The sequence below is a fragment of the Mytilus trossulus genome, chromosome 14 (assembly GCF_036588685.1).
Source record: "Mytilus trossulus isolate FHL-02 chromosome 14, PNRI_Mtr1.1.1.hap1, whole genome shotgun sequence".
NCBI classification, from domain to species: Eukaryota; Metazoa; Mollusca; class Bivalvia; order Mytilida; family Mytilidae; genus Mytilus; species Mytilus trossulus.
Window position 1 is genome coordinate 23,808,182 of NC_086386.1, and position 17,263 is coordinate 23,825,444.

At 33.8% G+C, this 17,263-nt stretch overlaps 1 protein-coding gene across 6 annotated transcripts in view; it reads left to right on the forward strand.

The window, feature by feature from the left end:
• Positions 1 to 16,534, forward strand: part of LOC134695690 (F-box/LRR-repeat protein 3-like) — a 37,094-nt gene extending 20,560 nt beyond the window's left edge. For 3 of the 6 annotated variants that reach the window (XM_063557046.1, XM_063557049.1, XM_063557047.1), the window contains 2 exons: positions 8,737 to 8,818; positions 13,443 to 16,534. In XM_063557046.1, the coding sequence (XP_063413116.1) occupies positions 8,737 to 8,818; positions 13,443 to 15,041 (1,681 nt within the window). In that variant the 3' untranslated portion in view covers positions 15,042 to 16,534. The remainder of the gene's footprint in view (positions 1 to 8,736; positions 8,819 to 13,442) is intronic. The other 3 variants (XM_063557048.1, XM_063557051.1, XM_063557050.1) reach the window with 1 other exon arrangement.
• Positions 16,535 to 17,263: the final 729 nt, after the last annotated feature.

The following is a 17,263-nucleotide window of genomic DNA, read 5'->3' on the forward strand; positions in this document are numbered from 1 at the left end:
GCTTTAATGTACTTCTGCAACAGTTTGTCATCGCAACTCCTCTCAAACCACAAAACAGAATTTCACGAAACCTTTTCAGATAATAAGGACATACTATGTAGTTGTGCATATCGACGGGAAATTTTGATTCATTTTTTTTCTAGGAGTTACACCCCTTTGAACTTATTTACTATAATGAACTACTGCAACAGTTTGTCTTCGCAACTCCTCTCAAACCACACAACAGAAATTCACAAAACCTTTTAAGATAATAAGGACATACTATGTAGTTGTGCATATCGTCGGGAAATTTTGATTCAATTTTTTTTCTAGGAGTTACGCCCCTTTGAACTTATATGCTTTAATGTACTACTGCAACAGTTTGTCATCACAACTCCTCTCAAACCACAAAACAGAATTTCACGAAACCTTTTCAGATAATAAGGACATACTATGTAGTTGTGCATATCGACGGGAAATTACGATTCAATTTTTTTTCTAAGATTAACGCCCCTTTGAACTTATTTACTATAATGTACTACTGCAACAGTTTGTCATCGCAACTCCTCTCAAACCACACAACAGAATTTCACAAAACCTTTTCAGATAATAAGGACATACTACATACTATGTAGTTGTGCATATCGACGGGAAATTGCGATTCAATTTTTTTCTAGGAGTTACGCCCCTTTGAACTTATTTACTATAATGTACTACTGCAACAGTTTGTCATCGCAACTCCTCTCAAACCACACAACAGAATTTCACAAAACCTTTTCAGATAATAAGGACATACTATGTAGTTGTGCATATCGTCGGGAAATTTTGATTCAATTTTTTTTCTAGGAGTTACGCCCCTTTGAACTTATATGCTTTAATGTACTACTGCAACAGTTGGTCATCGCAACTCCTCTCAAACCACAAAATAGAATTTCACGAAACCTTTTCAGATAATAAGGACATACTATGTAGTTGTGCATATCGACCGGTAATTGCAATTTAATTTTTTTTCTAGGAGTTACGCCCCTTTGAACTTATATGCTTTAATGTACTTCTGCAACAGTTTGTCATCGCGACTCCTCTCAAACCACAAAACAGAATTTCACGAAACCTTTTCAGATAATAAGGACATACTATGTAGTTGTGCATATCGACGGGAAATTTTGATTCATTTTTTTTTCTAGGAGTTACACCCCTTTGAACTTATTTACTATAATGAACTACTGCAACAGTTTGTCTTCGCAACTCCTCTCAAACCACACAACAGAAATTCACAAAACCTTTTCAGATAATAAGGACATACTATGTAGTTGTGCATATCGTCTGGAAATTTTGATTCAATTTTTTTTCTAGGAGTTACGCCCCTTTGAACTTATATGCTTTAATGTACTACTGCAACAGTTTGTCATCACAACTCCTCTCAAACCACAAAACAGAATTTCACGAAACCTTTTCAGATAATAAGGACATACTATGTAGTTGTGCATATCGACGGGAAATTGCGATTCAATTTTTTTTCTAGGAGTAACGCCCCTTTGAACTTATTTACTATAATGTACTACTGCAACAGTTTGTCATCGCAACTCCTCTCAAACCACACAACAGAATTTCACAAAACCTTTTCAGATAATAAGGACATACTACATACTATGTAGTTGTGCATATCGACGGGAAATTGCGATTCAATTTTTTTCTAGGAGTTACGCCCCTTTGAACTTATTTACTATAATGTACTACTGCAACAGTTTGTCATCGCAACTCCTCTCAAACCACACAACAGAATTTCACAAAACCTTTTCAGATAATAAGGACATACTATGTAGTTGTGCATATCGACGGGAAATTGCGATTCAATTTTTTTTCTAGGAGTAACGCCCCTTTGAACTTATTTACTATAATGTACTACTGCAACAGTTTGTCATCGCAACTCCTCTCAAACCACACAACAGAATTTCACAAAACCTTTTCAGATAATAAGGACATACTACATACTATGTAGTTGTGCATATCGACGGGAAATTGCGATTCAATTTTTTTCTAGGAGTTACGCCCCTTTGAACTTATTTACTATAATGTACTACTGCAACAGTTTGTCATCGCAACTCCTCTCAAACCACACAACAGAATTTCACAAAACCTTTTCAGATAATAAGGACATACTATGTAGTTGTGCATATCGACGGGAAATTTTTATTCAATTTTTTTTCTAGGAGTTACGCCCCTTTGAAATTTATATGCTTTAATGTACTACTGCAACAGTTTGTCATCGCAACTCCTCTCAAACCACAAAATAGAATTTCACGAAACCTTTTCAGATAATAAGGACATACTATGTAGTTGTGCATATCTACGGGAAATTGCGATTCAATTTTTTTTCTAGGAGTTACGCCCCTTTGAACTTATATGCTTTAATGTACTACTGCAACAGTTTGTCATCGCAACTCCTCTCAAACCACAAAACAGAATTTCACGAAACCTTTTCAGATAATAAGGACATACTATGTAGTTGTGCATATCGACGGGAAATTGGGATTCAATTTTTTTTCTAGGAGTTACGCCCCTTTGAACTTATTTACTATAATGTACTACTGCAACAGTTTGTCATCGCAACTCCTCTCAAACCACACAACAGAATTTCACAAAACCTTTTCAGTTAATAAGGACATACTATGTAGTTGTGCATATCGACGGGAAATTTTTATTCATTTTTTTTTCTAGGAGTTACGCCCCTTTGAACTTATATGCTTTAATGTACTACTGCAACAGTTTGTCATCGCAACTCCTCTCAAACCACAAAATAGAATTTCACGAAACCTTTTCAGATAATAAGGACATACTATGTAGTTGTGCATTTCTACGGGAAATTGCGATTCAATTTTTTTCTAGAAGTTACGCCCCTTTGAACTTATATGCTTTAATGTACTACTGCAACAGTTTGTCATCGCAACTCCTCTCAAACCACAAAACAGAATTTCACGAAACCTTTTCAGATAATAAGGACATACTATGTAGTTGTGCATATCGACGGGAAATTTTGATTCAATTTTTTTTCTAGGAGTTACACCCCTTTGAACTTATTTACTATAATAAACTACTGCAACAGTTTGTCATCGCAACTCCTCTCAAACCACACAACAGAATTTCACAAAACCTTTTCAGATAATAAGGACATACTACATACTATGTAGTTGTGCATATCGACGGGAAATTGCGATTCAATTTTTTTTCTAGGAGTTACACCCCTTTGAACTTATTTACTATAATAAACTACTGCAACAGTTTGTCATCGCAACTCCTCTCAAACCACACAACAGAAATTCACAAAACCTTTTCAGATAATAAGGACATACTATGTAGTTGTGCATATCGTCGGGAAATTTTGATTCAATTTTTTTTCTAGGAGTTACGCCCCTTTGAACTTATATGCTTTAATGTACTACTGCAACAGTTTGTCATCGCAACTCCTCTCAAACCACAAAATAGAATTTCACGAAACCTTTTCAGATAATAAGGACATACTATGTAGTTGTGCATATCGACCGGTAATTGCAATTTATTTTTTTTTCTAGGAGTTACGCCCCTTTGAACTTATATGCTTTAATGTACTTCTGCAACAGTTTGTCATCGCAACTCCTCTCAAACCACAAAACAGAATTTCACGAAACCTTTTCAGATAATAAGGACATACTATGTAGTTGTGCATATCGACGGGAAATTTTGATTCATTTTTTTTCTAGGAGTTACACCCCTTTGAACTTATTTACTATAATGAACTACTGCAACAGTTTGTCTTCGCAACTCCTCTCAAACCACACAACAGAAATTCACAAAACCTTTTCAGATAATAAGGACATACTATGTAGTTGTGCATATCGTCGGGAAATTTTGATTCAATTTTTTTTCTAGGAGTTACGCCCCTTTGAACTTATATGCTTTAATGTACTACTGCAACAGTTTGTCATCACAACTCCTCTCAAACCACAAAACAGAATTTCACGAAACCTTTTCAGATAATAAGGACATACTATGTAGTTGTGCATATCGACGGGAAATTACGATTCAATTTTTTTTCTAGGAGTAACGCCCCTTTGAACTTATTTACTATAATGTACTACTGCAACAGTTTGTCATCGCAACTCCTCTCAAACCACACAACAGAATTTCACAAAACCTTTTCAGATAATAAGGACATACTACATACTATGTAGTTGTGCATATCGACGGGAAATTGCGATTCAATTTTTTTCTAGGAGTTACGCCCCTTTGAACTTATTTACTATAATGTACTACTGCAACAGTTTGTCATCGCAACTCCTCTCAAACCACACAACAGAATTTCACAAAACCTTTTCAGATAATAAGGACATACTATGTAGTTGTGCATATCGACGGGAAATTTTTATTCAATTTTTTTTCTAGGAGTTACGCCCCTTTGAAACTTATATGCTTTAATGTACTACTGCAACAGTTTGTCATCGCAACTCCTCTCAAACCACAAAATAGAATTTCATGAAACCTTTTCAGATAATAAGGACATACTATGTAGTTGTGCATATCTACGGGAAATTGCGATTCAATTTTTTTTCTAGGAGTTACGCTCCTTTGAACTTATATGCTTTAATGTACTACTGCAACAGTTTGTCATTGCAACTCCTCTCAAACCACAAAACAGAATTTCACGAAACCTTTTCAGATAATAAGGACATACTATGTAGTTGTGCATATCGACGGGAAATTGCGATTCAATTTTTTTTCTAGGAGTTACGCCCCTTTGAACTTATTTACTATAATGTACTACTGCAACAGTTTGTCATCGCAACTCCTCTCAAACCACACAACAGAATTTCACAAAACCTTTTCAGTTAATAAGGACATACTATGTAGTTGTGCATATCGACGGGAAATTTTTATTCATTTTTTTTTCTAGGAGTTACGCCCCTTTGAACTTATATGCTTTAATGTACTACTGCAACAGTTTGTCATCGCAACTCCTCTCAAACCACAAAATAGAATTTCACGAAACCTTTTCAGATGATAAGGACATACTATGTAGTTGTGCATTTCTACGGGAAATTGCGATTCAATTTTTTTCTAGAAGTTACGCCCCTTTGAACTTATATGCTTTAATGTACTACTGCAACAGTTTGTCATCGCAACTCCTCTCAAACCACAAAACAGAATTTCACGAAACCTTTTCAGATAATAAGGACATACTATGTAGTTGTGCATATCGACGGGAAATTTTGATTCAATTTTTTTTCTAGGAGTTACGCCCCTTTGAACTTATTTACTATAATGTACTACTGCAACAGTTTGTCATCGCAACTCCTCTCAAACCACAAAATAGAATTTCACGAAACCTTTTCAGATAATAAGGACATACTATGTAGTTGTGCATTTCTACGGGAAATTGCGATTCAATTTTTTTCTAGAAGTTACGCCCCTTTGAACTTATATGCTTTAATGTACTACTGCAACAGTTTGTCATCGCAACTCCTCTCAAACCACAAAACAGAATTTCACGAAACCTTTTCAGATAATAAGGACATACTATGTAGTTGTGCATATCGACGGGAAATTTTGATTCAATTTTTTTTCTAGGAGTTACGCCCCTTTGAACTTATTTACTATAATGTACTACTGCAACAGTTTGTCATCGCAACTCCTCTCAAACCACACAACAGAATTTCACAAAACCTTTTCAGATAATAAGGACATACTACATACTATGTAGTTGTGCATATCGACAGGAAATTGCGATTCAATTTTTTTTCTAGGAGTTACGCCCCTTTGAACTTATTTACTATAATGTACTACTGCAACAGTTTGTCATCGCAACTCCTCTCAAACCACACAACAGAATTTCACAAAACCTTTTCAGATAATAAGGACATACTATGTAGTTGTGCATATCGACGGGAAATTTTTATTCAATTTTTTTTCTATGAGTTACGCCCCTTTGAAACTTATATGCTTTAATGTACTACTGCAACAGTTTGTCATCGCAACTCCTCTCAAACCACAAAATAGAATTTCACGAAACCTTTTCAGATAATAAGGACATACTATGTAGTTGTGCATATCTACAGGAAATTGCGATTCAATTTTTTTTCGAGGAGTTACGCCCCTTTGAACTTATATGCTTTAATGTACTACTGCAACAGTTTGTCATCGCAACTCCTCTCAAACCACAAAACAGAATTTCACGAAACCTTTTCAGATAATAAGGACATACTATGTAGTTGTGCATATCGACGGGAAATTGCGATTCAATTTTTTTTCTAGGAGTTACACCCCTTTGAACTTATTTACTATAATGTACTACTGCAACAGTTTGTCATCGCAACTCCTCTCAAACCACACAACAGAATTTCACAAAACCTTTTTAGTTAATAAGGACATACTATGTAGTTGTGCATATCGACAGGAAATTTTTATTCATTTTTTTTTCTAGGAGTTACGCCCCTTTGAACTTATATGCTTTAATGTACTACTGCAACAGTTTGTCATCGCAACTCCTCTCAAACCACAAAATAGAATTTCACGAAACCTTTTCAGATAATAAGGACATACTATGTAGTTGTGCATTTCTACGGGAAATTGCGATTCAATTTTTTTTCTACAAGTTACGCCCCTTTGAACTTATATGCTTTAATGTACTACTGCAACAGTTTGTCATCGCAACTCCTCTCAAACCACAAAACAGAATTTCACGAAACCTTTTCAGATAATAAGGACATACTATGTAGTTGTGCATATCGACGGGAAATTTTGATTCAATTTTTTTTCTAGGAGTTACGCCCCTTTGAACTTATTTACTATAATGTACTACTGCAACAGTTTGTCATCGCAACTCCTCTCAAACCACACAACAGAATTTCACAAAACCTTTTCAGATAATAAGGACATACTATGTAGTTGTGCATATCGACGGGAAATTTTGATTCAATTTTTTTTCTAGAAGTTACGCCCCTTTGAACTTATATGCTTTAATGTACTACTGCAACAGTTTGTCATCGCAACTCCTCTCAAACCACAAAACAGAATTTCACGAAACCTTTTCAGATAATAAGGACATACTATGTAGTTGTGCATATCGACGGGAAATTGCGATTCAATTTTTGTTTCTAGGAGTTACGCCCCTTTGAACTTATTTACTATAATGTACTACTGCAACAGTTTGTCATCGCAACTCCTCTCAAACCACAAAATAGAATTTCACGAAACCTTTTCAGATAATAAGGACATACTATGTAGTTGTGCATTTCTATGGGAAATTGCGATTCAATTTTTTTTCTAGGAGTTACGCCCCTTTGAACTTATATGCTTTAATGTACTACTGCAACAGTTTGTCATCGCAACTCCTCTCAAACCACAAAACAGAATTTCACGAAACCTTTTCAGATAATAAGGACATACTATGTAGTTGTGCATATCGACGGGAAATTGCGATTCAATTTTTTTTCTAGGAGTTACGCCCCTTTGAACTTATTTACTATAATGTACTACTGCAACAGTTTGTCATCGCATCTCCTCTCAAACCACACAACAGAATTTCACAAAACCTTTTCAGATAATAAGGACATACTATGTAGTTGTGCATATCGACGGGAAATTTTGATTCAATTTTTTTTCTAGAAGTTACGCCCCTTTGAACTTATATGCTTTAATGTACTACTGCAACAGTTTGTCATCGCAACTCCTCTCAAACCACAAAACAGAATTTCACGAAACCTTTTCAGATAATAAGGACATACTATGTAGTTGTGCATATCGACGGGAAATTGCGATTCAATTTTTGTTTCTAGGAGTTACGCCCCTTTGAACTTATTTACTATAATGTACTACTGCAACAGTTTGTCATCGCAACTCCTCTCAAACCACACAACAGAATTTCACAAAACCTTTTCAGATAATAAGGACATACTATGTAGTTGTGCATATCGATGGGAAATTTTGATTCAATTTTTTTTCTAGGAGTTACGCCCCTTTCATGAAATTTTGTAGATAATAAGGACATACTATTTAGATGTGCATATTGGCAGGAAATTAATTTTTCTTTTACAATTGTTTTTTCTTACACTTATTTAATTTCTCCAATGACAATGTGGGGATGTGGGGTATGTGAGCGTGCTCACTAAGGTTCTTAATGTTATATGACTTGTAGTAGTCCTACACCATTTTGATTATCTTGGTTTTCTACTGCCAACTTTTACTTTCAACTTATTTTATTTCAGAAATCATGTACATGACATATACAAGAGATTGAGAAACAAGGTTTCCCTTATATTAATTTGTCTCCCTGTCAAAAAGAAAAAGGGGAATAACTTCAAATAAAAAGGTTTTTTTGTTGTTGTCAGACCTTTTCTTCAATTAAGAAAAGAATGTTCAATAGCTGCAAATTTTAGAAATGTACTTGCATATGGTTCCTCAAGTTTAAGCAGTTTATTTTAATTTTGAAACTGTTTATCAATTTATGCTTGTGTATGTTATTTAAAAAGATTAGGTGCAAGATGTGAATTGATGTCCAAGTTTTGTTTAAACAACAATAAGATGTGTTGTATAATTTGTTTTGTCAAAGAAACGACAAAACAATACATAAATGTATAAAAAAAGGCAAGCAGATTAAATTTCTCTTGTAAAATCACAATCATAAAAAATAAGTCAATATTTTTTGTATAACAGTTTAATTCATGAATCAATAAATTACTTAGGGGACCTTGTATAAAGCTGACATGATTATCTTTCTGTTTTCAGTTTAGGGGCAAATTTACCTCTTCCAAGTAAACCAGAGCCCCCAAAAGGGGAGACAAAACCAGAACCTACAAAGGAACCTGAGGTATATACATGTAATATAGTAAACATATATTGATGGCTAGTGAGGATTTTTTCAATGATCCTTGAATTTCTCTATTAGGAGGATATATTATTATTTTCCACGCATGTGTCTTTTAGGTTATGAATATTAAAGTAGTATACACAATTTTGATATAGAATTTAATAAGGAAATAAGGAGTACACATTTCATAAGAAACTCTTATTTTGCCATTGCTGTTTGTTCTGGTAACAATTTCTCAACACAAAATGTTTTCAGGGCTATTCCAGAAAAAAATGTAGGGGGGGGGGGGGGGGGGGTTGGAAGGCAGTTTTTGTCAGCACTGTTGACAAACTGTTGCAGTAGTACATTAAAGCATATAAGTTCAAAGGGGCGTAACTCCTAGAAACAATCTATAAATTGCTAAATTGTTTTCCACTATTTAATGGCACAAATGACAATACCTGCAATTTTATCATGATTCATCACAACTAATGTCAATAACAACTTTAGGATAGACAAACAGGTAAAGAAGAGAATTTATCTTTTATTTTGTCCTAATTGAGAAGAGGCTAAGGATACATATAATATGACTTTACCAATAATATTATATGTAAAGCTATTTCTAAATATGTTTTCAAAACCAAATACTGTAAATTCATAAATTAATGCAAGGTTTTTATTATTGCGAAAATGCTACAGAGTTGTAAACACAATAATTTAAACTCGCATTTTTGAATATATTTTATATGAATTAAACAGGATTTTTCTCAAAATTGTAAAAATTAAAATCGCATTTAAGTACCAAAATGAGAAAATCGCAATAATAAATGAACCCAATGATTTCTGAATTTACAGTAATTTTTAACTTAGTCACTAGTTTTCATAGAGAACCATGCATGCTCACTGGTACAACATAAAATACTGCTTGAGTACAGAAACAAAATGTAAAAGTTTGATATTTCAAAAAGAGCATTTAGACCTTATGAATAACAGTCTTGTGAATATTGTTGAAGACTGTATTTTTCCCTCAGGATGTCGTTTGGTCAAGTGAGCTTTTCTCATCACTTGGCGTCCGGGGTCGTCCTGCATCCATCGTCGTTAACTTTTACAAAAATCTTCTCCTCTGAAACAACTGGGCAAAATTAAACCAAACTTGGCAACAATCATCATTGATGTATCTAGTTTAAAATTAGTGTTTTTTTATCCGACCAACCAACCAAGATGACCGCCATGGCTAAAAATAGAACATAGGGGTAAAATGCATTTTTTGGCTTATAACTCAAAAACCAAAGCATTTAGAGCAAATCTGACAAGGGGTAAAATTGTTTATCAGGTCAAGATCTATCTGCCCTGAAATTTTCAGATGAATCAGACAACCCATTGTTGGGTTGCTGCCCCTAAATTGGTAATTTTAAGGAAATTTTACTGTTTTTGGTTATTATCTTGAATATTATTATAGATGGAGATAAACTGTAAACAGCAATAATGTTCAGCAAATTAAGATTTACAAATAAGTCAACATGACCAAAATGGTCAGTTGACCACTTTAGGAGACTGAGTTATTGCCCTTTATAGTCAATTTTTAACCATTTTTCGTAAATCTCCATGATCTTTTACAAAAATCTTCTTCTCTTAAACTACCGGGCCAAATTAATCCAAACTTGGCCACAATCATCATTAGGGTATTAAGTTTTAAAAATGTGTCTGGTAACCCAGCATCAAACCAAGATGGCCGCCATGGCTAAAAATAGAACATGGAGGTTAAATGCAGTTTTTGGTTATTTCTCAAAAACCAAAGCATTTAGAGAAAATCTGACACGGGGTTAAATTGTTTAACTGGTCAAGATCTATCTGCCCTGAAATTTTAAGATGAATGGGACAACCTGTTGTTGGGTTGCTGCCCCTGAATTGGTAATTTTAAGGAAATTTAACTGTTTTTGGATATTATCTTGAATATTATCATGGATAGAGATAAACTGTAAGCAGCAAAAATGTTCAGAAATGTAAGATTTACAAATAAGTCAACAGGACCAAAATGGTCAATTGACCCCTTTAGGAGTTATTGCCCTTTATAGTCAATTTTTAACCTTTTTTCGTAAATCTTAGTTAACTTTTACAAAATCTTTGTGACCGGGCAAACCAACCAAGATGGCTGCTACGGCTAAAATAGAACATAGGGGTAAAATGCAGTTTTTGGCCTATAACTCAAAAACCAAAGCATTAAGAGCAAATCTGACAAGAAGTAAAATTGTTCATCTGGTTAAGATCTATCTGCCCTGAAATTTTAAGATGAATTGGACAACTCGTTGTTAGGTTGCTGCCCCTAAATTGGTAATTTTAAGGAAATTTGGTGTTTTGGGTTATTATCTTTACTATTATTATAGATAGAGATAAACTGTAAACAGCAATAATGTACAGCAATTTAAGACTCAAAAATAAGTCAAAATGACCAAAATGGTCAATTGACCCCCTAAGAAGTTTTTGTCCTTTATAATCAATTTTTAACAATTTTCATAAAATTTGTAAATTTTTACTAACATTTTCCACTGAAACTACACGGACAAGTTCATTATCGATAGAGATAATTGTAAGCAGCAAGAATGTTCAGTAAAGTAAAATGTACAAACACATCACAATCACCTAAACCCAATTTCGTCATGAACTGCCTGCTTCCTTTGTTTAATTAACATATACCAAGGTGAGCGACACAGGCTCTTTAGAGCCTCTAGTTTCAGTAATGCATTTATGAGTGAATAATCGTTGTTTGAGTAAAGACCAGTGGCAAATATTTCAGTCCAGTCAATTCAGGAAGACCTTTTCACATGAATTATGTGTTCAGCAATGATGATGGATGAGTCTTGTCTGTCTTTATAAGGGGTTAAAAAAGCTACATTTAGTGTTTTTATAACAAATAAATACATCAAGTTTAGACAAATATTTCTGCAAAGAACTTCATTAATAAGTGTTATACATGTAAGTATCAATTTTATATAAAAATCGCTTCTTTTTTAAATATATATTTTTTTTTGTACATGGGAACATTGAAGTTCTGAATGCCTAGTTTTGTGTACACTTAACCTACACAAGGCCTACATCGACTATCGACTGCGTGTAGACAAAACATGATTTACACTACATGTAAACATTGAGTTTTATCAATGAGAATGTAATTATGTTTAATTTATGTGTGAGTTACACTTACACAACACCTAGTTTAGGTCAATGTGAACACGGCCTAAGATGATTCATTGGTGATTCATTGATCTTGGTAATGTTAAATGTTAAACCATGACATGCTATTTATATTTGACCACAGTGAATATCTGTATTCTAGCTTCAAGTTGCCTCTTTATTTGAAATAAGAACATGTACATGTACAGCAAAAAGATCTGAGAACAAATATTTTGTATTGACATAGACATATTGCAATGTATTATATGAAACAGTCCAAAAATTTTCATGAGAGGGGGCCAACCTGTCACGGAATAGAAGTTCCTTGATAAGTTGTCTTCCTTAGAAGAGGCATCAATCATGCTTTGGTGAATCAACCAAATTTTCCCAGAAAAGGGGGGTTTTGGCCCTCTCTAAATACGCCTCTGTGAAGATAATTATTGAGTTTAGGAATATGTGATATAAACCTATAGCTATCCCCCTTTGTATACATTTGGACTGACTCTCTATAAAAAAGAAGATGTGGCATGATTGCCAATGAGACAACTGTCCACAAGAGACCAAAATGACACAGACATTAACAAGTATAAGTCACTGTACGACCTTCAACAATGAGCAAAGCCCATACTGCATAGTCAGCTATAAAAGACCTCGATATGACAATCAATGTAAAACAATTCAAACGAGAAAACTAACAGCCTTATTTGAAATATATTTAAAAATGGAGATATTCATTTTTTTATACAAATTTTATATAAAAAAATGAATATCTCCATTCTTAAATATATTTTGTTAAATATATCTGCCTTTTATGACTGAACAATAAGTATTTGCAATTCATATCATTGTATCAGTAGTAGAATGAATATCATTGATATTGTTTCATCCATATAATATCTAGCCATGCCAGCCCTAGGATTTATAAGCACGATAAGCTAGGAAAATAGAATTGCTTAAAGCACAAACAAATCCCCCCCCCAAAAAAAAATCACTACTTTAAAACACAACGCGAAGCAAATTTACTTTACTTTTCAGACTAACTCTGGGAACACTTCATTTTCATTTTACCTTTGAAATTACTCTATTTTTTAACTTCAATTTAGAAAGTTTTCTGACTCCTGTTATATCCGACTTTTTAATTCATGCAATTACTGTACATTTGTGAATAAAATATAGTTTCGTTTGACTCATTGTCTGTTGTTCAGCCATAATCTGATAGCAGGTATCCCAATGGTCGAATAGGGGCGAAGTACTGGCTGCTACACGTCCCAGAAGGTGTCGTCACCGATCCCCTCCGTTACAGTAGTCAGAAAAAACAACTGGTGCCATGTCAAGATATAGCAACATGTATTGATAGATTGCAGTGCATTTTCATATAGAAGGAGCCCTGCCGATTAAGTCTCACATATTTTCATGCTTATTTTGGATTTTAAAAAAATTTTGAGATTAACAAAGTGCTGTCTTTCTTTTACAGAAAAATATGGATGAAGAAAAAGAAAATGCTATGCGGTGCAATTGTAATGATATTAATGTTGATGGTGTAAAAGATGAAGAAAGCCGCAGTTTTAAGGAAAATTGTACAGAGGGTGAAAAAACTAATGAAGCAGTCATTGATGAAGAAGAGAATCTCAAGCTATTAATTACGGACCTCCCAATGGAAGTAATTGTTCATATATATGAGTTTCTTCCACTTGTATCCCGATATAATGCATCAATGGCCTGCCATGTTTTGTATGAAGCCTTCAACCATCCAAAACTTTGGCATGCACAAAGATTAATGATAAATGGAGATGTGCTTAATTACGGATCAAAATATTTTGGAAATTGTACCAGAACTGTACCAAACAAAGTCAAGCATCTGGTAAAAAAGTTTGGTAAATATTTTCAGTTACTGACGATTCAGGTATTTGGCCATTTAGGGAAATTACAAGAATGGTCTTCAGTTTTACTAGAGCTTAGTCAACAATGCAGACTTGAAAAGCTCACTTTGGTGGTTGGCAAGATGACAACAGAATCAGATCTTTTAGGAAATCCCCCTAAAAAAAAGGACATGGATATTCTATTATCATTTATCCAGAATGCTTTTCGAATTAAACATCTAGATATCAAAAGTTGGCCACTCTTTCCAGAAACAATGTTTCTGGCTGATCAAAACATATTCAAAGCCTTGATGAAGAACACTAAACTGAAAGAACTAGAACAACTTGATCTGTTCTGGCCGTATACCAATCTGATGTGGTCAGAGCGTCAACCTATTCTACCAGACAGCAATATGGTCCTAGAACTTATACAATACCTTGGAAACCTGAAGAAATTAGGACTGAGGTCAACAATGTTGTCTGATGCTCTGCTTGAAGCATTGGCATCTTCAAGAAGATCTAGCAGGATTAGTTTAATAAGAATATTTGTCACATATGCCAAGGGAAAACCAGAATATCAGATTCCAACCATTAAGTCATTGTCATGGAAACGCCTTACAGACATCAATCCAGATTTCCATGTTGAATGTCATGTAATGCCACGATTACCATCAATAGAGTTGGGCAACATGCTGACTCTGGACTGTCCACTCTCAAAGATAACATTTCTTCAATGGTCAAGAATTGACGATCAACTTATGGAGTCAATTGTGAACAAGTTCAATCAAACCCTGAAAACATTTGAAGTCTACTGTGATTTTAAAGACTATGATGAGACATTGATCAAGATGGTGGCAGAATGTAAATATTTAGAAAATTTAGTCATAAGATCCTGCTCAACACATTGCGTAAATGTTGAAACTATCAAAAAATTAGCTTTCTGGCGAGGTACAAGATGGGTAACTTTTCAATTCGATGAGAAAAATATTTCTTTCATCGCCAAACCTCAAAACATTGAAGAAGACACAGTTGTTGCTAAAAATGAAAATGGCGAATATTTTTTGGTAGGAATGCATCAGTTCCACGCTGAACCAGAGGGGAAAGAAAGAAGAATGAAATGCCAGGAGTTGAAAGAAAGCCTAGCAGTGATACTTGGTCAGAAGTTTATAAGTAGAAACAAAGCTATTATTATAGACAGAAATTCAACAGTGTAGCAAACTTGAAAATCAAAAAATGTAGTTTAAGAATACTCATTTGTTACTAAGTAAGAGGATGTGGATGGGGTTTACAGAATAGAATATGTGGCTTAAAGCCACTTATTAAACTTTACAGAAAATAGAGAATAATATATGCGAAAAATAAAGTTTAGAGAATAATAGACTGCTACATTATCCTACTTTTTAATGCTTAGGTATAAATTTGATGAAGAAAAGATAATAATTGCAAAAGTTGTTAAGATAACAGAGAAAAAAGGACTTGATAAATTAGAGATTACAGCATTAATGGACCCCCCCCCCCCCTATTCAGACCCTCATGCATAATGGGGTTGTTGTTCTACAAATATATCATGCATATTGAATTTGCAAGTCATCATTTGATTGGCCTCTGTGAGGTTCTAGTCCCTTTATCTTTAAATTTCACATTTTTTGTAAACAGCTCAAACCGTAACCTCTCAGTTACCTGACCAAAATGATCCATATTGTAATATATAAGTATTTACATGAAGTATTAGGTTTTCGGTCTTTGTCCCTACCAATCAAACAATGTACATGTATCATCATATGACATAATTACTATCAAGCCTAAATTTTTGTTTAGAAAATTACAAATAATTGTCTAATACCTTTAAAAAACTCTTATGATACAAGTTACAAGATGGTGGAGAAATTCTGACAGTTCCAAATGCTGAATGTGCTAAATTGATCCATCCCATTTCTGCCATTTATATATTTAAAAAAGTCTTTTTTGAATAATTGCTCTATAGATATAGAAAGATGTGGTGTGAGTGGCAATGAGATAACTCTCCATTTAAATAACAATTTAAAAAAAAGTAAACCCTTATAGGTCAATGTATGGCCTTCAACACTGAGCCTGTGCTTACACCAAACAACAAGCTATAAAGGGCCCCACAATTTCTAGTGTAATTTAAACCATTCAAACAGGAAAACCAGGGTCTAATCTAAAAATTAAACAAATGTCAATATTTGGTCAAACTAAGCTGTACATGTATTGCCTTTTATCTTGTCTGAAACGGGTATATTTAACATGTAGGAATGAAACCAATGGCAATGCTTTCCAATATAAAAATTGAAAAATGATTTTTTTGCATGGATATATAAACAATTTGTGCTTTGGAAAAAGTCTGATATACAATGACTATTAGCACTTGCTGAGCGAATCTCAGGACAATTCTTTTTGGACACTTTTTAACAAAAATAATTTTATATGTCATGATAAACATTTTATTTTCAACTTGTTGGCAAGGAACAAGTTAGGAATAGCCATGGTGCATACATCCTTTTTCAAACCACCACCGTCCCCATAGACCCAGTGATCAAGTTTTAATAAGAAAGTTTGTTCCCTCTATTTTGTGGAATACAACTTATATCCTGTGGATTTCTACAAAGTTCACCTAATTTATTTTAATTCATCATGTAATATTATTATAAGTTTAAAAATCAGAAATTAATGACCGAATTGTCCTCAATCATGTCAATTGAACTTTTACACTAATGTGACTGTGATATATATACTAACTGTTCTGATATTATTCTTTACATACATGTTTTTTTATACTGTTCATGATTAAATATTTTACATCATTAAGCATTTGTATTTTTCATATTGCAATATAGAATTGCGCTTGCTTGTTCATGTGATGTTTAAAAGGTTTACATCATGTACAGTCTTAACTCGAGAGTTGGCATCAGAGCTATTCCCCTAATAGTTTCATTTACTCTCTATGCCGGTTAGAGAAATGGTTTCATATTTACCGAAGCACTATACATTTATATTAATCTTGATTTTTCAAGCTCGGGTTTATTGCATACAAGGGTTTCCATGTCTGCACAAGTATGACTTTTGTGAGTACTGAGATCCCAACACACAAATCTTTGGTTCAAATTTTCTGTTTTATGCAAACAGTTGACCTTGACCACATGTTTAGCTCACCTTGAAGGTGCACATGGACTTAAGCCAGCAGCACAGACTCATGAGGGCCTAAAATTAACCTAATAAAGATTTCGTTTTAGGTAATTTTCACTGAGTATAGGGATAATTATGTCCACAGATCATACTTCTGAGTTAAGCTCTAATTTTTAAATGGCTTGTGGTTCTTTTGTTTTCATATTCTGTTTTGTAAATGTGCTAATCTATTTTTCTTAATGGTCTGGTAATAACTGAATAAAATTGAGAAAGGAAATAGGGAATGTGTCCA